This window comes from Colius striatus, chromosome 2 (assembly GCF_028858725.1).
Source record: "Colius striatus isolate bColStr4 chromosome 2, bColStr4.1.hap1, whole genome shotgun sequence".
In the NCBI taxonomy this organism is placed as follows: domain Eukaryota; kingdom Metazoa; phylum Chordata; class Aves; order Coliiformes; family Coliidae; genus Colius; species Colius striatus.
The window spans coordinates 110723706-110746941 of NC_084760.1; the positions used below are offsets into that span (position 1 = coordinate 110723706).

A 23236-nucleotide genomic window follows, 5' to 3' on the forward strand; every position below is an offset into this window, starting at 1 on the left:
TGCTTTTGCAGTCCTTCCCCTGCCTCCTCTTTCAGGAGTTTCACGCTCTCTGGTTGCCAGCCCCCTCCCCAAGGTAAAGCCCTGCTCAGAAGGAGGCAGAGCCAAGATTTCATAACCAGCTCAGCCCTGGGGCTGCTGGCAGCTCTCTCTGATTCAACCAGGCTGATGGAAATGTCCTGACCGTGCCCCAGTGCAGACCTGGAGAGCTGGGAAATGGAGCAGCCTTAATGATGGTCTGTGCCCTCCCAGCATTCCTGTGAGAGTGTACCAGGCAATAAGCTGTTCCCTAGCCCTGAGGGTGAACTAGACTCCTCCTGAGGTTGGATGAGTTGCAGACCTCTTGCTAGCCTTTCCCAGCAAAACTACCTTGTCTGTTCCTCCATGACCTTCACCCTCTCAGCTGCTCTGTCGCTCGCGCTCCCTCCCAGAGGCTTCCTGACCTGCTCTTTGAGGGGAAGCCAGCTTCAGAAAGTGCCCAGCCAGGCCTGGCTCACCCACAGGCTCTTTGCTTTGCAGAGGAGAATGAGGAGAAGCAGCCACTGACCAGCAAAGAGGAGGAAGAGCGTCGAATCGCAGAGATGGGGCGCCCGGTCCTGGGGGAGCACAGCAAGCTCGAAATCATCATCGAGGAATCCTACGAGTTCAAGGTACTGTCCACATCTCCTGTGCCCATGCTTCCCCTCCAGCTGGCAACCCTCCTTTTGGGTTTGCACAGCACTGGCAAGCATGTGTTAATGGTATCACAGCAAAGTGAGGCAGCTCCTGGCGTCACAAGGTCTCAGAGCAGGACCAAGGGACCAAGGTGGCTGAGCCAGGGCATGATAAAAGAGTGAGGATCACTTCAGTGAGATGGCAGAGGGTTAACATATGCACTGCATCCTCGCTCTGTCCATTAGCCCACAGCCATGGTCCTTGGGGGATGACCTCAGACTTTCAGTCCCACTCACAGCCTGTTTGTCGTCATTATTATACGAGCATATCAATCTGATGAACTTAAGAGCTGTCTGGCCTCCAAAATGCTGCAGGTTGCTTTAAAATACAACCCTCTGTAGTGATGTGCTACACCCAAGTCCTTCTTACAGGTGGTTTGAGTAAGCCCTGAGCTTGGAACTCCCAGCACAAAGGACTGATTCCCTAAATGCAAGTAATGGCTGTGAAGCTGAGCTGCTGTGAAGGCAACGAGCTGCAAACTGACCATTTCATTCTCCTTCCCATTTTTCCTGCAGTATAAAACACAGCAGACTGCCCTTACTGTGTTGCAGCAATGGCTGCCTCCCTCCCATGGTGTTGCTGCCCACTGTCAGCGTGCACCCGAGGTGGCCCAGCATGCAGGCAGCTCTTGGGCTGCCTGTCCAGGAGCATCTCCTACCACTGCTGCCACAGCTTCTTCCCTGCCAGTCTGAGCCCCAGCTCCCACTAATGGGCCTCCATCCAGTCCCAGTTTCATTCTTTGAAGCAGCCCAGGACAAATTCTTCCCAAGGCATGGGGAGCAACAGGAGCTGTGACACCTCTGCACTGTTTGCAGTTAAACCTCCGCTGAGTCAGTTCCGACTCCCACCATGAGCAGGTTTCAAAGGGTCTTTTTGGAGAGGCTGTGAGGGGAATTGCAAGTGCTTACATTTGCTGGGGCTCTTGACACGAGCTTAAAATCTGCTGAGCTTTTTCCCTAAGTGCATGGCTGTGAGGGTTAGCACTGGTGGGTTTCTACCCCTTGTCTCCAGCCCAATAGCCCCTAATTGTCTGCTCTGCCTCTTCATCCACAGAACACAGTGGACAAGCTCATTAAGAAGACGAACCTGGCCTTGGTGGTTGGCACAAACAGCTGGAGGGAGCAGTTTATCGAGGCCATTACTGTCAGCGCGGGTGAGTTTGGACCACAGCTCCAGGTGAATTACGATCAGCCTGGCTCCTGTCTTGGCTTGGCTGGATCAGTAATAGGGGAGCAGCAGGGAGGCAAAACAGGTGGCACAGCTATTTACAGCATAAATTTAAAGAGAGCTGATTAAGCCTTTTTGTGAGATCACCTTGGCTGATGCGTAGGAAATGTCCTGCATTAAGTGTGCCTGTAGCACCCAGCAGAGAAACACCCTGGCTGTTACCAGGTGGCAAAGGGGAAAGTAATTTCAAGTTAGAGGGATTTAAACGTAGTGCTTAACTTCAGAGTGATAGAAATGATGGTGTGAAGCATCAGTGGTGTGAAGCAGCAGTACTCCCCATCCCTGGTGCTCCCTGGACTTCTGCAGGGAGGACAGTGAGGTACTGAGAGTGACAAGCTCTGGAGACAGCCACTAAATCTACCTCTTTGTGAGTCAAAATTTGTCCTTGATCCCTTGCTTTCAGGTAATGGCTCAGCAGCCCAATAGCTGCAGCAGAACATGGTATCTGTGGTGGTGTCAGTGCATTTCTGATAGTATCTGACTGGGGGACTAGAACATCTCTGTTATGAGGAAAGGCTGTGAGACCTGGGGCTGTTGAGCCTTGAGAAGACTGAGGGGGGACCTTACCAACATTTATAAACACCTGAAGGGTGGGTGTTGAGAGGACAGGACCAGTCTTTGTTCTGCAGTGCCCAGTGACAGGACAAGGGGCAACAGACACAAGCTGGAACATGGGAAGTTCCACATGAACACGAGGAGAAACTCCTTTGGTGTTGAGGTGAGGGAGCCCTGGCACAGGCTGCCCAGGGAGGGCGTGGAGGCTCCTTATTTGGAGGTTTCCAAACCCTCCTGGACACTTTCCTGTGTGACCTGATGGAGGGGAACCTGCTTTAGCAGGGGGTTGGGCTGGATGGTCTCTAGAGGTCTCTTCCCAACCTCTACCATTCTGTGACTCTGCAATCTTCCCTCTCTTAGAGAGCTGCCTTTGCCTCAGAAGTGCCCTGTTGCACTGTTCTCACAGGTGCCAGTGCTGTGTTTACCAGTGTGCCCAATATAAGCCACATTAACATTCTCACATCCGTGGGCGATGAGGGAAAGAAGGTCTCCTCCAGATGTGGTTTCAACAGCTGGAGACACTCTAACTCCCTCTCTGGATGTTATGACCTCACAGCCCAGCCTGGGCTTCATGTGGACATACATTAGGGCAAAAATCAACCAGCTTGAATTAAACCACTGTGGAATGCAATCAGAGTTCATCTGGCTAATTGTGCCTTGAAATACATGGGGGATCACTCACACTCCCTACCTCAAGATCTGCTGTAACAGGGTAACCTCTACCTACCTCAGAGTAATTCAAAGTGATGACTGTACCATAGTCATTCTTAGAGCCTTCAGCCAAGAGCCTCCCATTATTTCAGATGCAATATGAGCACATCACACAAGACAATCCCTGCTGCAGGTTTTGTAGCTAATACAGTTAAACTAATCTGTGCCAGAACCAATTATGTAATTGCATCCCATATTAAAGCAAAGATCCTTGCTGGTGCTCAGATCCTCTCTGTTACACGTGGCCAGTCTGCAGTTATGTGGCAGCCCCGTGGCCACCATGTCTTGCATACACAGTGCAAACAGGGTGATTAACAAGCATTTAGTAAATGTAGCATGCTTTGGTGGATATAAGCTGTTCCTGGCCACTGGGGAACAGTAGTTTGTCTCTGAGCTCTAGACCTACATTTTCTGGCAAGATTTAGCTCCTCAAGCTTTGTGCTGAGCAAGTTAAGCTACCACAAACACTGGAATTTGGTTTGAGTGTCTCCCTGCAGCCCACCGTGGAGAGCAGGTTCAAGTCCCACACTCCCACTTCAAAATGTAACATCCCAGCTGAGAAAAGAGACGTTAAAACCCCTTTTCTCACTCACTAAGCAACTGACAGCAATGTTGGCAGGGAGGCTGGGCAATGGATGGAGCATGAGGAGGTCGTGTCTGAGGAAGGGCAGTGCCATCCCGTGCTGTCCATGGGGCTGAGCTGCAGCCTCTCACCCATAGCTGCCTTCCACATTCACTCAACAGCCCAGTTTCTTCCACAGCAAAAAAACATGGCTGAGATTTGTCAGCCTGTTCCTGAATACACCCCTGGGTCACCATCTGACCTCATTTTGCCTTTCAAGTCACCTGCACAGCTCTGTGAAAGGAAGATGTTATTGCTGCTTAATAAAATGAGGCAGATCTGGATGAGTGTTATGGCAGTGGTGCTCGTGGCCGTTTTTCAGTCCATTTTATCATCCCCATAAAGATTTAGATCCATGGCAGCCCTGCTGCCATGCAGCTTGGGAAGAGGATTAAAATACCTGCTGCAAAATTACAGGTGAACACAGCACAGTGTATCCTGCCTGTACCAGCCTTTCTGCACTGAGGGGTAAGAAAAACCCAACTCAGCCCAGCACAGGCTTCCCAGCCCGAAAAATTGTTCCTTATCTTCATGATAATGCACAGGAATTGAGTATTTATATCTGCCAAAATGATAGCACCATGCCACTGATTAGCTACTATTTCTGCCATGGTGAGATTGAAGCTTTAAAGCCAAGCAACACATAATTTCCTATCAAGTTGTTTCAGAGACGTCAGGTCTCCCGCTGCCTCTGTGTTACGTGTTGGTCTTGGTCTGCAAAGATGCTTTGATGGCAAACAGCATGTGCCAAGCTGCACCCCATTGGGGTGCTGAGCAGATCTTGTCTCTGGTTGGTCATTGGTTTTATTTAGCCAAATGCTCAGATGCTCCCAAGATGCCCAGCAGCCAGGGTATGTGTCACAGGACTGCATCGCTCTCCTGGAGGAGATGCTTCTCCTGGTGTTACCATCCAAGCTGTACTTTATGGCTGTTGCCACTTGTTAGTGCAGAGAAGAGTTTCGCTCTATCCTGTCTGCACATGCTCTCCAAGTTGCTTGGTCCTTCCAGATCTCTCCTCCTGATTCACCAAGCCAGCTCCTTCTACCTCTCCCCATGGGCAACATCCCCCAGGCTCCCCCTGGTGCTTGCCCTGAATCCCTTCCAGCCCTCATGTGGGATGTCATATCCCCTGTGTGCAGACAGATACCTGCAGTGAGATCTGCTCTGACTGGCTCCATCACTACCCTCTCACCTCCTGAGAGCCCCAAGGATGCTGGCAGAGTGCATTTTTTCCATGTACTGAAGTTGGGCCAAACCAAGAGCATGTTTACCCCTCTTTACAGGTTTACCAACTCTCTTTGAGGTCAGTCACAGTCTGAGTGATCTCTGGGCCTTTTCCTTTCCTTGCTCCCACATGCTGCCTCTGATTTGTGGGGGATCACAAAGAGGGATGGCCAAGAGGTGAAACTGCAGTGCTCAGGGTTTGGCCTCTGCTTTCCAAGGAAGGATGCCATGTCTTGATCCCCTCCAGCTGGCTTTTCATCAGCATCTTTGCAATGAGGCAGAGAGAGAAATGGTGGTTATGAGCAGCACCAGAGCAGGCATCTCACCAGCAGCTTTCCCCAGTAACTCTGTTGTGGTGGCACAGAGCCAGAGTTGGAGCATGGGGTGAAGTGATACCCACATATTGGTATGTGGTGTACAGCAAGACCATTTTATTCTCCCGGTGGGAGGCTTGATACATTTTGTTATTCAATCAAACATCCGCATTGTGGAGGAAGATGTGAAAGGAAGAATGTTCACACTGGCCAGCAGGAGGGCAGATAAAACCAACACAGTGTCATTCAAAAGCTGATGCCAGCCTCATCCATGCTGGGGCTGCAGGAGAAGCAGCTTTTTTCCCAGGCACAGAGCCGTCATCCTCTTAAAGCCAGGGCCTGGTGAGGGGAGACCTTGTCCCCTTGCCTGTTGTGGTGGAGCAGAGCAGAGGTTCAGGTTTCACTGCATGCTCTTGGCTACTCTGGGACTTGGCCCCTGTTTTTGACCATGTTGAAGTGTCCTGGAAAGCAGAGCCAAGCTCATTTGTGCCATCTTACACTGCATCCTCCTCTTGGTGAGGTGCTTCTGCCAAGAGCCACACAGGGAGATCTGGTGGTCCACATCCTTGGAGGGGACAAAAAACAACCCAAGTGCAAGGGATGTCTCTAACAGAACTCACAGTGGCCTCAGAATCCCATCCTTGTTCCTTGAGGGCAGCAGGAAGGCTCCCACTGACTCCACTGGTTAAGCATCACTTCTCCTTCGTGCTTATTGCAGTGTGAGCAGGAGGAGTTTTTGATTGTGCCACAACTCTGGTGTTGTGCACTGTGTCAGGCTGAGGGAGCTCTATATTTGCCACACAGCCCAGCCCAGAGGACAGGCTGGCCAGTGGGCTTGAGAGGTGCTGGAGTCAGAGCTGCTGGAGTCAGGCAAGAGATCACCAGCCCCAAAGGGGCTCACTGGTGGGGTCAGCCCCACACAATAGGGACTCCCTGGAGGCTGGTTGCCAAGTAGCTTTGGAGACACTGGTGAGATGCCAATGCCTGGAACGGTGAAGGGAGAAAATGAGACACCATGGTCCTGTTGGGAACAAGAAGATGAAGATGTGCTGGGCCAGTGCCAGGGGAAAGGGATGGCAGGCAGGATGGGCACAAGGCCTCACGTCCCCAGCTCCTCATCACACTGGAGATGCAGATGTTGCAGGGGCAGCAGTGTGTCCCAGCACATCAGTGAGGACCCACAGCACAGCCCCTCAGCACAGCACCCACACAGTGTGCCTGGTGAGCTGAGAGAGGGGCAGGACTACTGGCAGGCTCATGCTGGAAGACTGACCCCTGTAAGGCATTGCCAGCGTGTTGGTGAGAGCTGAAGCACTGAGCTGGATCAGGGGCAGCAAATAAAGAGAAGGAGGAAAGTGCATTTTTGCTGTGACAAATGGTGCCCCGTGGCTGGCTCATGACTCAGAGTGCTTGACAGTTATCTGGAAGGGGTGCAAATGGGAAAGTCTTTTCTTGTGCAGGGAGTGCCCACTGGCCTGGGACAGACCAGACTGAAAGGAAGGGGCAGCCAGAGCTTTTGGGGAGGCACATGAAGGGGCAGAGAAACACAACAGGGAAGGACAGTCAGCAACAATGGACCAGGGAGGTTTTAGGCCAAGTATTCTTCATGAGTGGATTCTGATTAGCAGGAAAGGTGAAGCACCAGAGCAGCTCAGCAGCCACCAAAACCATCTGGCTTTCCAGAGAGCTGGAAGCAATCACAGGCACTTGTGAAAACTGGCTCAAAATAGGCTTCCTTAGGGGAGTCTCCACGAGGCACCTGTGGGTGGGTTCATCCACCCTGATCAGCTCCAGCCAGCGTGAGGCCAGTCTCATTTCCAACATCTTCTAGGGAAAGGGCTCCTGAGCAAGGGCTGAGTCCCAGAAAGCATCTGGTGGTTAAACTCAGGCAGAGGCTTTGCATTTTCTGAAGTACAAGTGGATTTTCAAAGCCAATACCTTTAGAGGCACCTCTCTGTGCCACGGGAAGGGGCCAGGAAAGGCCATCGAGTCCCTCCAATAAAATATTGGGAAGTCAAGGCCTTCTGAGGCCCAAATCATGAGACAGCACTTGAGGGGCTGCAGTGAGCACAGCACCTTTGCCCAGCTTCCCCCAGGATGGACGATTCTAACCAGACTCTGGTGGTTTTCTGCAGGGGAAGACGACGACGACGATGAATGTGGGGAGGAGAAGCTGCCCTCCTGCTTTGACTATGTGATGCACTTTCTGACCGTCTTCTGGAAGGTCCTTTTTGCCTTTGTGCCCCCGACAGACTACTGGAATGGCTGGGCTTGCTTCGTTGTCTCCATCCTCATGATCGGCCTCCTGACAGCTTTCATCGGTGACCTGGCGTCCCACTTCGGCTGCACCATTGGCTTGAAGGACTCGGTCACCGCCGTGGTGTTTGTGGCACTGGGGACATCAGTGCCAGGTAAGGACGGCAGCAGGGTTTGTGGTAAAGGTCCATCTCTGCCCAGTCTGGGTTTGGATTTGGGCAGGGAAAGCTGGGCACAGCGAGGTGGTGGGAGGACTGGAACATTGTTATGAGGAAAGGCTGTGAGACCTGGGGCTGTTGAGCCTGGAGAAGGCTGAGGGGGGACATTACCAACACTTGTAAACACCTGAAGGGTGAGTGTTGAGAGGACAGGGCCAGTCTTTGTTCTGCAGTGCCCAGTGACAGGACAAGGGGCAACAGGCACAAGCTGGAACATGGGAAGTTCCATGTGCACAGGAGGAGAAACTCCTTTGGTGTTGAGGTGAGGGAGCCTTTGACACAGGCTGCCCAGGGAGGGTGTGGAGGCTCCTAATTTGGAGGTTTCCAAACCCACCTGGACACATTCCTGTGTGACCTGATGGAGGGGAACCTGCTTTAGCAGGGGGTTGGGCTGGATCATCTCTAGAGGTCCCTTCCAACCGCTGCCATTCTGGGATGCTGTGATTGAGTCCTCGGCTGCTCTCTGCATGATCCCTGAGGACAGATTCGAGGTGTATGCAGCAGTTCTTTTTCAGTCTCAGGTGGGCCAGGAGGATCAAACCAGGATGTGGATTCTGTCTTCTGGAAATTGCTTCAAGGACCTTTCCCTTGCACAGGCCATGAAGTATCTGTTTCTGTGGACAGCCTCCATGGCATCCACTCTCAAAGTAGCAAGTTTGTCTTTGATTAAAATGCTGTCAGTCCTGTGCTTTCTTTCTGAGCATCTGCTCCTTTAACCATGCCTCTGGGGTGAGATAGGTGTTAGTCCATACTGAGGGTGCAGCTGCCCACCACAGACACCTTTGTGTGAGACCAGGTGAGCTTTGGTTCAGATGGATCAAGGTGAGGTTGCTGAGCTGGGGGAGTTGCTCAGAATGCAACTTGTGAAACCCCTAGAAAACCCTGGCCCCATAAACGTTTGGAGATGTGTCTCTGGTCAAGTGGTCATCCAGCCTCAGAAGACAGCAGAGGCTGAGGACTGACCAGAGAGGAACAAATCCACAAGTTTCCATTACCTACATGCTGCTTAGTCCTGCCAGTGCACATTGACTTGCTGCAACCCAGCCTCCTTTTCTGCTGGCTCAGCAAAGGGCCCCTCTTAGGGATGGGCAAGTGCACTGGAGAGGATGGTGTCAGTGACACAGGAAATCCCATGTCAGCTTGGGTGAGAGAGGCTGTGCCTTTCACTCACCTTCTTCCATGGGCTGTGCTGGCCAGGCAGAGCCTGCTTCTCAAAAAAGGGACTCTAACCCCATCCAACCACCCCTCAGGCTGGTCACACCTTCCTTCACCTCCCCCAGACACTCAAGTGCTGAAAGATCTTAAAGTTGTCCTAAGCTAGCACAGCCCCCCCCAAAAAAAAGATGCAGCAGAACAGAAAGGAACAAAAGATTTGGGCAAGGAAGAGAATGAGGAGCATGTTTGAGGCCTCTGGCACTAGAGCTTTTAGGCGTGAAATTCTCAGGGCTGCCTCACACCCTTGACAGAGAAAATCCTCCCTCCTGCTTTTTGTAAACAGAAGGTGGCAGTTCAGAAGTTCTCCTTCTTTGTGACACATTTGGATCCTCTTGTTTGAGCTAGCAGGGGCTGCCAGCCCGTGCTGTGTTAGCTAGGTGCTAGCTGGGCTCCTCCACACCTGCTTTCCAGGAGCCACCAGACAAACGTGCAGCGAAATCAAGACTGACAAGGACTTTCCCTGCTTTCTAAAGCACTGCTGAGGCTGATGTAGTTGTTCTCACTCTCTGCCTGGTGCTGGCAGCGTGGCCCAGATGTGCCACAGCCCTCCTCCTCCCGTGGTGGCAGCTGGGGACATCACCACTGTCCCACAACCCCATTACTGCACCGTGACCAAGGCTGAAAACACTCCCATGGGACCTTATTTAAAACACCATAAGGCAGCTTTGGGATTCTTTTGCTGTGCTGTGCTTGTAGGTGCCCAGCCCCCCTGTTACAAGAAACTGGGGCTTCGTGCCAGGCTGTGCTTTGCTGTCTCACCTTGGAGGCCCACAGGGAAGGAGCGTAAAGGAAAATCCCACAAAGCTTTTCCAACCTTTTCAGTTCTTTTGTGAGCCAACAAACGTGGGAGAACGCACCAACACAGTGTTGTACCGGGACGTGTTGTCTCTTGCTTGAGGCACTGTGGGGCATCTGGGGCCATAGTGGGGGAAGCCTCATATTTCTGCACACTGGGGTTGCCCTCCTGGGCATTTCTGGATCCTGATTGTCGCTCTGGCCAAATGTGCCCTTCTTTGGGAGTGAACCCTATCTCCTGCCCCCTTACCCAGTACTTTCATTCCCCAAGTGATGCTGTTGACATCAGGAGGTTTAGATTGGACATTAAGAACTTGTAGGCACAGATGTAGCTTGGACCAGCCAGCTTGAATAGAGATGGTAGGGATAAGTTAATGCAGCTGGCATGCTACTTCAGAAACAGGTGCTGCAAGTTAATCAATTGGGTGATCTCATGGGCAGAAGCAGCATATAAGGAGGTAGCTAGCAAAGGAAGGGTGGCTTTGAGTCAGCTCTGGTGGTTGTACTACATTGCCCCTGTATGTCTCTGCACGTGTGTTACTTAGACTCTCTATGTCTTTGAGTGAATATTGCCTGCACTACTACAACAAGAACTTGTTCACCAAGAAGGTTATTAAGCTGGAAGGGGCTGCCCAGGGAGATGGTGGCATCCCCATCCCTGGAGATATTGAAGAGACACATAGATGAGGTGCTGAGGGACGTGGGTTAGTGGTGGGCTCGGCAGTGTGAGGTGAGTGCTTGGACTTGATGGTCTTAAAGGTCTTTTCCAACCAAAATGATACCATGGCGAACCCTGTCCCCTTACCCACCGCCTTCATTCCCCAAGCGGTGCCATTGACGTTTGCCCCCAGGCTGCCTGCTGCAGTCCCTCCTTACCTGGCCGTCCCCTGAGGGTTTCTCTCTGCCCTCCCTTGACAGACACGTTCGCCAGCAAAGTGGCAGCGACGCAGGACCAGTACGCGGACGCCTCCATCGGGAACGTCACCGGCAGCAACGCCGTCAACGTTTTCCTGGGCATCGGAGTGGCCTGGTCCATCGCAGCCATCTACCACGCGGCACACGGACAAGCCTTCCAAGTGTCCCCCGGCACCTTGGCCTTCTCCGTCACCCTCTTCACCATTTTTGCTTTCATCAGCGTGGGCGTGCTGCTCTACCGGCGGAGACCCGAGATTGGAGGTGAGCTGGGCGGGCCGCGGACTTCCAAGCTGCTCACATCCTCCCTCTTTATCCTCCTCTGGCTCTTGTACATATTCTTCTCATCTCTGGAAGCCTACTGCCACATAAAGGGCTTCTAAAGGGACAATCAGAGATAGTAAATATATATATATCTATATGTATCTATATAGAGCGATATATAGGTATAGATATAGATATAACGCTGTGTATGATGATGAACAGAGAAAGAATAAAAGAGATTTGCCATGTTCACACACCTGCTGACGGAGAGCGGCTTTGGAGCATCCTTTGAACCAGGCGGGAGCCCAAAGCCAGCAGGACCCCTCCCCAGGCAGCGGCCCCGGGCAGGAGCCCGGCCCCGGGCAGGGCCCCTCTCCGCGACTACCGACGCGAGCGGCTGGTAGCCACCGAGCCCTCTCCCATCAGTCCCTCCCGCCCGCCAGCCCGCCGGCAGGATGGATGCGAAGGCGACCAGGGCACGGGGAAGGCCAGGGTAGGTGGTGAGGAACAGAGCAGAGGGCGAGGGAAGGAGAGGGGAAGGGAAGGCCCTGCTTCTCCGCCCGCCGCCCGCCTGCCTTCGCCGCTCGGGAGCATCCCCTCTGGCCCCGCTCCGGAGAGAAGCCAGAGACCGGACTGAAGACGAGGGGCAATCGGGAGCTTTCCAAGGATAGAACACAGACCGTTTCTGTCATTGATTTGGGGTTGGTTTCCTTTGGGGTTTGTTTTCGTTTTGTTTCGCTTTGTTGTTTTGTTTCGACGTGTGTACAACCAACATTTCCCCACCCCCCACCCCACGTGCCCCTCACCTTCCCCCCCCACACTCCGTGCTGTCCTGAGCCGAGGCCGTGGGGAGCGGCGGGGGCCTCCTGCCCCACACCCTGCCCACCTCCTCGGGCATGCTGTCGTGGTACTTGTAACATTTGCATGAAGGAAATGAACCCTATCTGTATATAGCATCCTATAGCGATAGTCCTCCCAAGCCATGTGGGTTGAGCATTACAGATACAAGTTGTTTTCTTTTCACTGGGTTTTATTTATTTGAGTTAGCTTAGGTTTTGTTCATCCCTTTGTTTCCTCTTGGGGGAAGGGAGGGGGAGTGGAGGGTGGGGGGGGGTGGAGAGGTGAAAAGAGGGAAAGCTGTCCCCATTTATTGCTCCCTGTGTGGGAAGCAATAACAGCCACGCAGATGGAGGTTTGCAGGGGAGGAAAACACACAGGCTGCAGGCTGCGTGGCCAGGATCCCCCCCACAGCAACTGGGCCAGAACATGCTGAGGCCTGGAAAAAAACAGGAGGTTTTATACAAGATCAGGGAGCCCGAGTGGGATGAACAACAAACACCCGAGCCCGAGGGGGAACGAGCGTGGCTCCCAGCACCTCACCTGCCCCCGCCTCCATAGCCGGTGGCTGCCTCAAAACACCCCTTGGCCCCTGCTGTCCCCCGTGTCCCCAGAGCAGCCCCTGTTGGCGAGCGTTAAGCCATCGGGATCAGTCCCCAAAGCTGATCCTTTCCCACAGCCATTTGGAGGCAGAATAACTCAGCATAAAGGCCGTAACAAGCCCTCCCATGCCGCTGAGCGTAGCCAGGAACCATCCCCTGAGGAGAAAGGGCCACAAAGTGCACCGCCCGAGTCAGAGACAGCCGAGAAGGATGAGGCAGGGAGGTGGAACTCAGCACCATCCCCCAACCCCAGCAGCACTGGGGCTCCTGGTGCCCCAGACAGGCCCCTGTCCCTCCTGCACATCCTCTGCCAGGCTCTTCCCACACAGCTGGAAGCCAGGTCCCACGCTCGGCCTGTAGCTGATGGGCTGGGGGGGGGACTTGGGCTCATTTTGAACAATCTGTGGAAACTTTAATTAACCTGTTGTAAGATTTTTCTCCAGGAATATGAAATTGTGGTTTGCTTTGGGTGGTTTTTCCTTTCTTTTCTTCTCAAGCCCTTTATTCCTTTTCGATGGGTTTGGGGGGTTTTTTTTTTGCCTCTGGCTGTTCCGTGGCAGGAATCGAAGCAGGCGCAGGTTGTTCAGGTTTGTGATTACCTTTTATGTACAATGATTTCATTTCCATCTGTTTGCCTTCATTGATCTTTTCTTTTTTCTTTGTGTGTATTGCCCACCACTATAGGCAGTGAGCCCCACTCATTGTGATGATCCTTATCAATGGTACACAATGCACAGACAAATAAAGTTTGTAATGATTCCTGACGGATCCAGTAGTGCTCCTGCATCTTCTCTGTGGAAAACCCTTCCCTCCTCTCCCTGTTGTGTCTCCCCTTACGTTGTGCCCATCTCTTCTTTACTCATTGTTTTGCTTTCACTGTGTCTCTGCTGCTTGAGGGGGAGCAGTGGTGCTCCATCTCACAGCTTTCCTCCCACTCCCACCTCCATTACTGCCTCAGGCTTGGTGTGCTGCCCAGCTCTCAGGGGGATGCAGGAAAGCACGCGGGGACAAAGCTGCACCACAACCCTTCTAGGGCCAGAAGCTGCCTCTGTGCTGGCTCACCCTCTGCTTGGGGAGAGCCCTGCATGTGCCTCCGAGGTACTTAGCAGCTCTTTCTGTTCCTGTCCTCAACATAGAACTGCTGCTGCTCTTGTTGATGCCTCATGATGACTTGCACCAAGATAAGCCACTAGCTAATGATGTGGGAACGAAAGAGATGCAGGGCCTGTGGGTGCAAAATTACATCTGAGACACCTCGTGAAGTTTCTGAGCAAATTGAAAGCTTGAACTGCTCCAGGCAGCTGCCTGCCCATGACCCAGCCAGGAGCTGTGGGCTGTTTCTGACCCACTTAGCTCAACAGAGTTCAAACAACACAGAGGAGGAGAAAAGCTGTAGAATCACAGAAACATTTTGGTTGTAGAAGACCTTTAAGATGATGAAACCAAACCCTTCACCTCACACTGCCAAGCCCATCACTAACCCATGTCCCTCAGCACCTCAGCTACAGGGCTTTGCAGTATCTCCAGGGATGGGGACTCCACCACCTCCCTGGGCAGCCTGGGACAGGGGCTGACAGCCCTCTAGGTGTAAAAAATCTTCATCTTCTCCAATCTAAGCCTCCTTTGGTGCAAATTGAGGCCATTTCCTCTTGTCCTATCACTTGTAACTCGGGAGAGGAGACCAACCCCCACCTCATTACAGCCTCCTGTCAGGTAGTTGTAGAGGGTGATCATGTCTCCCCTCAGCCTCCTCTTCTCCAGAATAAACACCCCCAGCTCCCTCAGCTGCTCCTCATCAGGCTTGTGCTCCAGACCCTTCACAAGTCTCTACATGCCCAGGAACGTTGTTGCTCCCTGTGTTTCATCTTTTGATCTATACCCAAATAAACCCTCTCTGTGATGCTTCCAAGGTCCTGCTCTGACAGCTGAGCTCAAACACAAGCTCTGGAGACAGGTCCCAGGCCAGCACTGCCTTTGTCTGCCTGCTCCTCCCATGGGGCACACGTCCTGCCCACGCTCCTGCCCGTCCACTGCGCAGGGTCAGGATGAGGCCACACAGCCGGTCAGACAAGCACCAAACAGCAGCATCTGTCCTTGCAGCTCCAGGCTAGAAACATGCCATCTGAGCAGAGAGAGGGTAGGAGGTGGTTGGTTTTGTTGTGTGTCTGTAGAGGCCCGGAGGCAGTAAACTCCCCATCTGCCAATGCGAGGGGATGTGGCAGAGCAGGTAACTAATGTACCCGGGCAGCCAGAGCATTCAACATCATCCTGGGACTGCTCTCACAGAACCCTGGCCCGTCTGCACACCTTTGCTGCTCTTTGCCAGCCACGCCACCAGTCTCCCTGCAGGTGCTCAGCACCCTCCAGGATGAGTGCAGGTCAGGCTTTGGTGCTCATCAAGCCCAGGCAAAGGCAGCCAGTCACATCGTGTGCTTTTCCCAGGCAGGGAATTATGAAAGCAAAGCAGCTCTCCTGACCCAGTAATTACATCTACTGAAAGGTGATGTTGCTATTTTACTCTCATCATTTGCTTCTTCAGAATGAATTGCAGTTGCTGAAGCCATTAACAAGTCGAATGGGACTTGTGTAGCAGCTCGATTTAACAGGCAGTAAATAACTGCTCTGCTCATGGAGCTTTCCAAAGGGAATGATGGAGCATTGCTTGCTTAGGACAAGGCCTAAATCACACAGTAAACACCAGCCTTGTTTATGCAATTAGTCTCTGCCAGCCACATGCTTTTTGGCATCTTTAAGGAGCTTATGCAAAGAGTGACGTGTACTTTCCCAGTCACTCACAGAGGAGCCAGGGATGAGCAGTGAGCCTGATACCTGGGCGCTGCCATGCCGTGCCAAGGAGGGGAAGGATCTCTCCCCCTGTGCCTGCAAGGGTGTAATGCTCCTCTGCACCAACCTCACCTTGAAACCAAACCCTCCAAAGCCAGAAGGAAACTGCCCTCTTCCTTGAGACACTTGCACCCTGCAGCACGCTGCCAAGGGGTAGCAGAGAAGGCATAGCCCCTGGCACAGGGACATTTTACCCTTGTGCCCACCCGTGCCCGTCTGATCCCATCTCCTCCTGGTCCCTACCAGGCTCCCTGTCCTCCTTCACAAGGACAGGACACTGAGACTCTCTGATGAAGCCCCAGGCTCTGCGAGGTGGCCAGAAACAGCACTTCGAGCCCTCAGCTGCCACCCATCCACCTTCCCCATCTGCTCTCGCCCCATCGTCACCCTGCTAAGCAAAGGCCAGCCTTTCCCTGGAAAAGGCTGCAGCATGGTGCAAAGCACCTTCAGAGGGGGCCATCCAAGGAACTCAACAGGCCACTGCAAAGCTCTTGAAGGCAACTGGAAGGAGCACACAGTGCTGTGGCAGCCCTGAGCAGCTTAGTGAAACCAAACCCTCAGCTCTTCAGGGACCGATGGGAGCAGAGGCAAATCCCAGGCACAACCTGCACACACAGAAAAGGGTGTAAAAGGGCCAAGGGTTCTGCAGGTCCCTGGTGCCAGTGGGAGCCACCTCACGGCTCAGCTTCCCCAAAGTGCTCCCGTGCCCGGGCAGCGCAGGAACCGCTCGCTCCAGAGGATCCCTGCTCTCCAAACGACGTGTCTGTCCGCGTGTCACCCCGTCTCCAGGCAGCCTGTGGTGCCTTTCAGGTTGCAAGAGTCCTTTGAGCATCTTTCTCCCTGCTTTCAGCACTTCCTTAAAAGACAAAAAGGGAAAAGGGAGGCGTTGAGGCCTCTCTGGTCACGAGCCTGGCTGCAGTCTATAAACTCTATTTCTCCTGCGGGTGGGGAGGGGAGAACTAAAGCCCGTGTGTTATTGTTACAGCTATTTTTAAATGCTTGGGTAAGAATCAAGTGCAACGGTGTTGGGGGCCATACACATACCTAAGGAGGAGGCTCAGCTGCTTTCCTGGAGGGGCAGAGTGTGACACTGCCAGGAGGTGATGGAGAGAGGGAAGAAAAGGAAGACTTAATGCCAGAGGGTGTTATTCTAGGAGAAGCCCCCTGCAGTTGTTTTTCTGTGGGCTTTGGCACCCAGGCCCATCTGGGGAGGCATGTTTGCTGAGCTCCAGGAACCTCCCTGGCCTCTCTGTGCGTGCAGTGACTGACCACACAGGCGTACACACGCTCAGCACAGCTGCAGAAAAGCCTGTTTATCTTGTAACAAGAAATGGACTTGCACAGGAAAGCATCCAGAGGCATCTGTATTCTTGCAAAAAGCACCAAGGGACAATAAATACAGTGAGATTCCTCACCTTTTAAGGACTTGAGCCTTCCTCCTGCTGGGACTAGAGGTGCCAAGAGCCTCTCTCCAGCCAGCAACACCCCTCACGCTGACGGAAGGGATGCTGTGAAGGAAAGGGGCCCATCTGGTCAAGCAGGAGCTGTTATCAGCAAAGACAGCCACGACATTGCTGTCACTAGCAGGATTGGTTCTCTGGCACTCTTTGAGAGCATCCGAGGGGTCTCCACAGGGTCTTACTGTCTCTCTGGAGCATCTTGAGAATGTCCAGTGCCCCCAGGGCTGCAGGCCTTGCACCTTTCCTTTGCCTCCTTCCCACCCTCCCAAAATGAATGCCAAACCTGGGGCTCCTGTCTCTAGACATGTGAAAGAGGCCACTGGGATGCTTATGGTTCCCAAAGCTGTGGAGAGGAGCCAGGTGCTGTTGGTGAGGTGTCCAGCAGCAGAGGGCACGGAAAAGGGAGAAGTTCCCCATTTTAGGCACTGCCCCAGCATGTTCCCATGGCTGTGGATGTGGATCTTGATTTCCACACAGCCATAGCATAGCCTCTAGCTTCTTTGGCTGTCTATGGGCACCAACCCCAGGCAGTGGTTTTTTGCATTTGATTCAAAACAGCCCTTGACCTGTTGTGCTTCACTTTGACAGCTTTCTCTGTACCTCTCAGCACAGAGTGCAGTTCCAGGTAGTGGTGGGAAGGAACATTAGCAATGCACCAAGAGCGTATCCTGCCTGATGTTGGGATCCTCCAGCATCCAGCTTGAGCCATCTCAAGGCCTCAGAATGGCCATCTGCACACAGAGATGATCCACCTTGGGGTTTTATCAGTGCTGTGATGCCTTTTCACATGCCTCTCCCTTCAGGCTCCCTGTGGAGGAGCCCTCGTTGTCTCTCCTGACCCATAGCTGAGGGCTTCCCCCGTGGGATGAGTCTCCTCTCTCACCAGACCAAACAAGCAGTGTTTGTTCTCTCAGGCTTTTGCTGTGTGTATTCTCAGGGCAAAGATTGACCACTCCAAAAGATGTCTTGGACTTAAGGCCCTGCAAGCAAAGGACCATGCAAGTTTCCACGCAGCAGAGGCAAACCTGAGCACGCTGAGCCCTTCCTGCTCATCATCCCAGCACCAATACAGCCACTGCCTATAGACACTGGTTTTATGGTGCTGCTGCCCTGCATTCATGAGTTTCTTGAAGGTGAAATGTTTCTGCTGAATTTCAACCGTGATCAGGTTCCACAGATGCTCCAACTCCACCCACCATCCCACTCTGCCTCTACACTAACAAAGGGCTTTCACTGAGGGTTTGAGGTCCACATCAAGTCCTGTCTCTCAAAACAGAGCCTGTTCTTGGTGCTCTACGTATTCTAAAACTCACCTACCTGGCTACAAAACTTTCCTGCCCTGGCTTAAAGTGGATAGAGCTTAAGTTGCAATGGCTTGGTATGCTTATCCACCCTTGGGGCTCCTGAACTCTGACAGGACATGGAGGACTGCCACAGGGCTCTCTCCCTGCACCTCCTGACATCTCCACTGAGGTTGGATTCATTTCTTCTCCTTTATTTCTTACTCAGATGAGTCCCTTACAGATGACAGCGGGGTGAGACCTGTGTGGAGTACAACCTTGCTCTGTTTTCTTGATGATAATATCTACAGCGGTCCGTGGCACTATCACCAGTAGCCTGTGTGCCTGTGTGTCTGTGCTCCTCTGCCCTGGCCCACAGCCTCTGGCAGGCTCCTCACTTACACAACGGGGAGTTTCTGGCAGATAGAGATACTTAGAAATGTGGAGAGTTGCTGAGTCACTGTAAAACTGCTGCCCTGGCACAGGAGAGATTGGATCTTGGTGGTGTGAATGTGTCTCAGGTTGCTATTGGGCTTATTCAGACCGTTAATGAAAGCTTTGGCATTCGAGTGGCTTGGTGACTCCCTTGGCCTTTGCTTTCAGCTCTATGGCCCTGGTCTTGCCTTGCAAGAAGAGCTGTGATTACATGCCCCTTGGCTGAACTCTGCCTGTACAGATGAAAACGAACTGATGCCTGTTGTGTCTTCTTTTGTTTGCCCCGTGTTGCTTCCTTCACATTGCGAGCTCTTGAGGAAGACATGCTCACGCAGGAGACTTGCTTGCCTTGCCCTTAATCAGGAACCATGCACTGCTTCTGACAGTTCTGGAGAGAAAAAGATTGCCACAATACCTTTTGCATTGTACTCACCATGTTAGCAAGAAGGAAAACGTTGTTTATGTTTGCCCCTGAGGACAACTCGAGTGCTGACAACGCTCGTCCAGCTCCTTCCTTCTGCGGTGCATTAAGAGTTAGGAGGCACAGCTCTGCAAATTATCCAGCTTAGGACATTGTCCAGCAGAACAGCAAAATGGTTTAATTCATGGATGGAGGGGAGAAGCTGGTGAGTTCTCCTAAGCTTCTTAGATCCTGCTGGAAGAAACACATCCATGCTGTTAAAGCCACAAATCCCGGGTTTGGTACAAGGCAGCTCTCCGTGTCTTCAATCTCCGTGCCACTGGTGATGGTGTAAAATCAAAACCCATGGATTCCTGAAGACCACTCAGCAGTGATGGGCATCTTCATCCCTACCACTGTCCCTAGGATATCCAGAGAAGTCTCTGGTGCACCCAGTGTTCACCAGATGAAACGTCACCTTTAACCAAACCAGAAGAGGGCACAGAGGACACCAGGCACTGCCTCCTCCCTTCCCCAACAAACCAACCCACAGAATATTCCCAGCAAGAAGCAGGCAGGCAGGCAGGCTGCCAGGGAGCAAAGCTGTTGCCAGGAAAGCTCATACATCTCAAAGGCAACAGGTTCACCGTGAGACTCTCTCCATGCTGCTCTCCACATTGCTGCCACAGCGGGCAGAGCTGCTCATAGCTCAGCATCCTGCAGCCAGAGCCAAAGGAGAGGCCTGGGCTGCCCGTGCCTGTTTGTGTGAGCATCAGCCTTGATTTCAGACAGAGAGGCCTGCAGGGAGTGGCCATAATATTCTGAAGAAGAGGGAAATGAGATAGGAGTTGGTCAAAAACCAGCAGTAGCAGCAATTTAGAGCCATTACTAATTTTCTGCTGTAATTAAGCAGTCTGGTTCTCTCAATGCTTGAGTGACCACTCTGGTTCTTAAAAGCTACTTCTGCACTTGAAACACGGGGAAAGCAACTGCTCCTCGTTCTAGAGCAGAAGACAGGCTGTTCCTGTGAGCTTGGGGAGGACACAGGAACGCATCTGTCTCAGCAGAGATGTCAAATTCTAATCAGCAGCTTCTTCCTCTGTTCCACTCAGGAGCAGAGGGACACTCAGGCAGGGAGCTGGCAGCTGAGATGTCGGATGCTCCTAGGGGGTGAGGCAGCCAGAGTGCCCTGTAACAGCAGGATGCAGGAGACAGAGCTGGCTCTGAAAAGTGAGGGGAGTGGCTAGTGGCTAGGTGCACCCGGTGAGGCATGGCAGGCAGCAGGCTGACCCGTGGGGCAAGCTCGTCCTCTGCCATTCAGGATGTGCTCATAAATAATGATGGCTCACGCTTTCCTGCTCTCCTCTGACAGCAGCCACTGCCCCCTGCTCAGGAGCCTGAGGGGAGCTCCTCATCACCACAAGGGGGTAGCACAGGGCAGGCAGGAGGCTGCAACCACCCTTCCTGGCACAGCCGAAGCCCAGACACCCACCACAGTCACCCCCATCCTGCGTCCTGTGTCATGTCCTGTGTGTCCTCCCCCTCACAGCTGCAGGACACTCCAGAGCAGACAGATGTCTTGTGCAAACTTTGACCCAGAGAGAGAGAGAGATCTGACAGCCTGACACACCGCTTGGTCCCCCTGCCGGGAGGGGGTGGGAGGGGGAGCAGACCCCAGATGGACAGAGCCACTTTTTTTTCCCAAAGCCAGGCTGAAAGAGGAGCTTGTAGAAGCACTGGCTTGCCTGGAGACAGAAACCAAGAGCATGGGTGAGAAATTCAACCCCCTTTTCCTTCTGCCACCTGATGCCGTTGAGCCCGGCGAAGCCCCTGCGCCGGTGGGTCAAAGCTGAGGGGTCACCCCTGGGGCTCTGCAGCTGAAGCCTCCTGATCTCTCTGTCTCTCTCGTGGTCCTTTAGGAGTTCAATGGCACAATGCAGCTAACAAACACTTATTTGAAAAGCCATAATATTTGTTGGTACGACTCTTTTATTACCGTGGGTTTATATATATATATTTGTTGATAAAAGAGGTGACCTGGGGAGACGCTTGTAGTCTGCTGGGAAACCCTTATCCAATGCTGTATATTCTGTACATGCTGTATAAACAGAGCAAAATATTTAAAGCTAAATGTTCCGTGGACTCGGCGGCACGTGCTGAGGGTTCAGGGTCGGGGGAGCTTGGGACAGGGCCAGGCCCACTCCTTGGGTCACCGTGGCTCAGGCTTGAGGTCCCTGGCAGAGTCACCGTCCCTGCCAAAGCCCGGGGCAGCCTGCCACTGCTTGGGGTGCTTTTCCCCATCTGAAGGTGAAAGGAGGCACCTTCATACTCGCTCTCCCTCTCTGGGTGGGGTAAAAGCACAGGAGCTGGGGCACGGCCTTGTTTGGCAGCAACTCTCAGCGCGGCGAGCCCTGTGCTGCCCACCCGCTGCCCTCCTCTCCTGCCCAGGGTGGCAAGCCTCCAGCCACCCCACAGCGTGACATCTTTAGAGATGCCTTATGGTCAGAGAGAGATTGATTCCCTGTGGCAGGGAGGGGGGAACATCCAGCAGCAGCAGAGACTGGCTCTGAGCACCTGCTGTAAACCCGCACGCGGGCACCGGCCGCCCTCCCAGGCGCTTGTCACCACAGCCCCGTGAGCTGCCACCTCCCAGCCCCACACGCACTCTTAGGGAAGGCAACAAAACACCCCACCTGTTTCGTGTTTTGCGTGGTATCCTCGATCTGCGGCTCTGAAATCATCGGAGACAGTTGTGGTAGCCTCCAAAAGTCGTGCTGAGCTCATCTATTTTTCTATCTGTGGTGTTTTCCTATTCATAGAGAGTAGTGACCCCGTGCCCCTCTAGCTGAAAGTGAACTATTCCAGACAAATGCATAGACTGCAGAACATGTTTGTAAGAAACAAAGTGATTTATTTGAACTCTTTCTGCCAAAGATAGCTCTCTTAACGATCTGTAAACTGTCCTTTCTCTCTTTTCTTGCTCTGAATGTCATTGTGAAAGCACTTTTCCCCCCCACCGGTTGCTTTTTTTCCCTGCTTTTGTGTCCTTAAGGGCAAAGAAATATGCCAACGATTGTAGGGAGGCACAGACAACAGGTGATAGATGGGATCCAGTTAAAGATCACTCTGACAAATCCAGTTTCTCCCACAGCTCCTCTCACAGACGGATGCGTTTGGAAGGCCAGGATAGTCCTCTAGTAGGAAAGTCTCTGCTGTGGCTGCTGTGTAGCTCACTCAAAGGAGAGAAATCTCTCAACCAGCTGCCTGCAGCAGGCTGAGGGCATTTGGAGCCTCTTGGTTGGTAACTTCTGCCTCTGATGAGCACAATGGCATTATTAGCCCTCAACAGGCCCTGTCAGCACGTTTGCTCAGGGTTTTGAGGGCCTTCAGTCTGAGGAGGTCCAGCCTCTTCCAAAACCATTCCCAGTGCTCACAGCAGCCCCCAGCCAGCAGCAGAAGGAATCCCACTGATGCCCAGATCTGTCCCCTTCTCCATGTGGGGACATGGGCAGGGCAGACCCAACCACCTTAGCAAAGAGGATCTGTCCCTGCAGGTACCTTGCTGAAGGGTGGGATGGATGGCACTTTACCAGGGAGAAGCTGCCCAGATTAGTCTGTTCAGAAATTACAATTCATTTGGGGTTTTTCTTTCTTTTGTAGGGAAAAAAATCTTATTTCCCTTCTTCATTTCTTCTTCTTGAGTGAACTTTTCAATGCTAGGACAAGCCTTCATTATCTTCCGTGAGCCCCACGTCTGTCACAGTGGACACAGGGCCTCAGCCACATCCATTAAGCTCCACCATGCCAGAGAGATTTTTTAGCTCAATTTCCTTGTTGGGGTTTTTTGTTTGTTTGTTTGTTTGCTTGTTTCTGAGCAGACTTGCAGTTTTCTTCAATTTCTCAGTCGTAAAGGTCCAGAGGAATGAATTGGTAATAAAGAACCAAGGATCTTGTTCCAGTGAACGTGTTTCCACGTGCCACTCCAACTTCTGACTCATCTGGTGGGGCACGTGTGTAAGTGCTTCACTGGGCAGGTGAGACATTGTTCTACTGGGCAGGTGAGACATTGTTCCTCTGTGCCATGAGCTCTCTGAACCCTGGGCTCACGCAGCTGCTGCATCACAGGGAAACGTGAGCGAGCCAGGGAAGGCAGATGTGAGGATAATTGGGTTTCTGATCACTGTGCATTTTGTTAATTAGTGAATTCAGATAGTTTTATTTTTACCAAAATAATAAAGAAATACAAAACTGATAACCTTTATTCCAGTAAGGACAACTGTTGACTTGAGATATATATATATACACACACATATATATATACAGTTTGAATGGTTTATATCCTCTTGCTCTGACT

At 52.5% G+C, this 23236-nt stretch overlaps 1 protein-coding gene across 4 annotated transcripts in view; it reads left to right on the plus strand.

The window, feature by feature from the left end:
• SLC8A1 (solute carrier family 8 member A1) overlaps positions 1–12072 on the plus strand; it is a 136544-nt gene extending 124472 nt beyond the window's left edge. For all 4 annotated transcript variants that reach the window (XM_061990394.1, XM_061990395.1, XM_061990397.1 and 1 more), the window contains 4 exons: positions 517–647; positions 1765–1864; positions 7500–7775; positions 10767–12072. In XM_061990394.1, coding sequence (XP_061846378.1) covers positions 517–647; positions 1765–1864; positions 7500–7775; positions 10767–11143 — 884 coding nt within the window. In that variant the 3' untranslated portion in view covers positions 11144–12072. The remainder of the gene's footprint in view (positions 1–516; positions 648–1764; positions 1865–7499; positions 7776–10766) is intronic.
• Positions 12073–23236: the final 11164 nt, after the last annotated feature.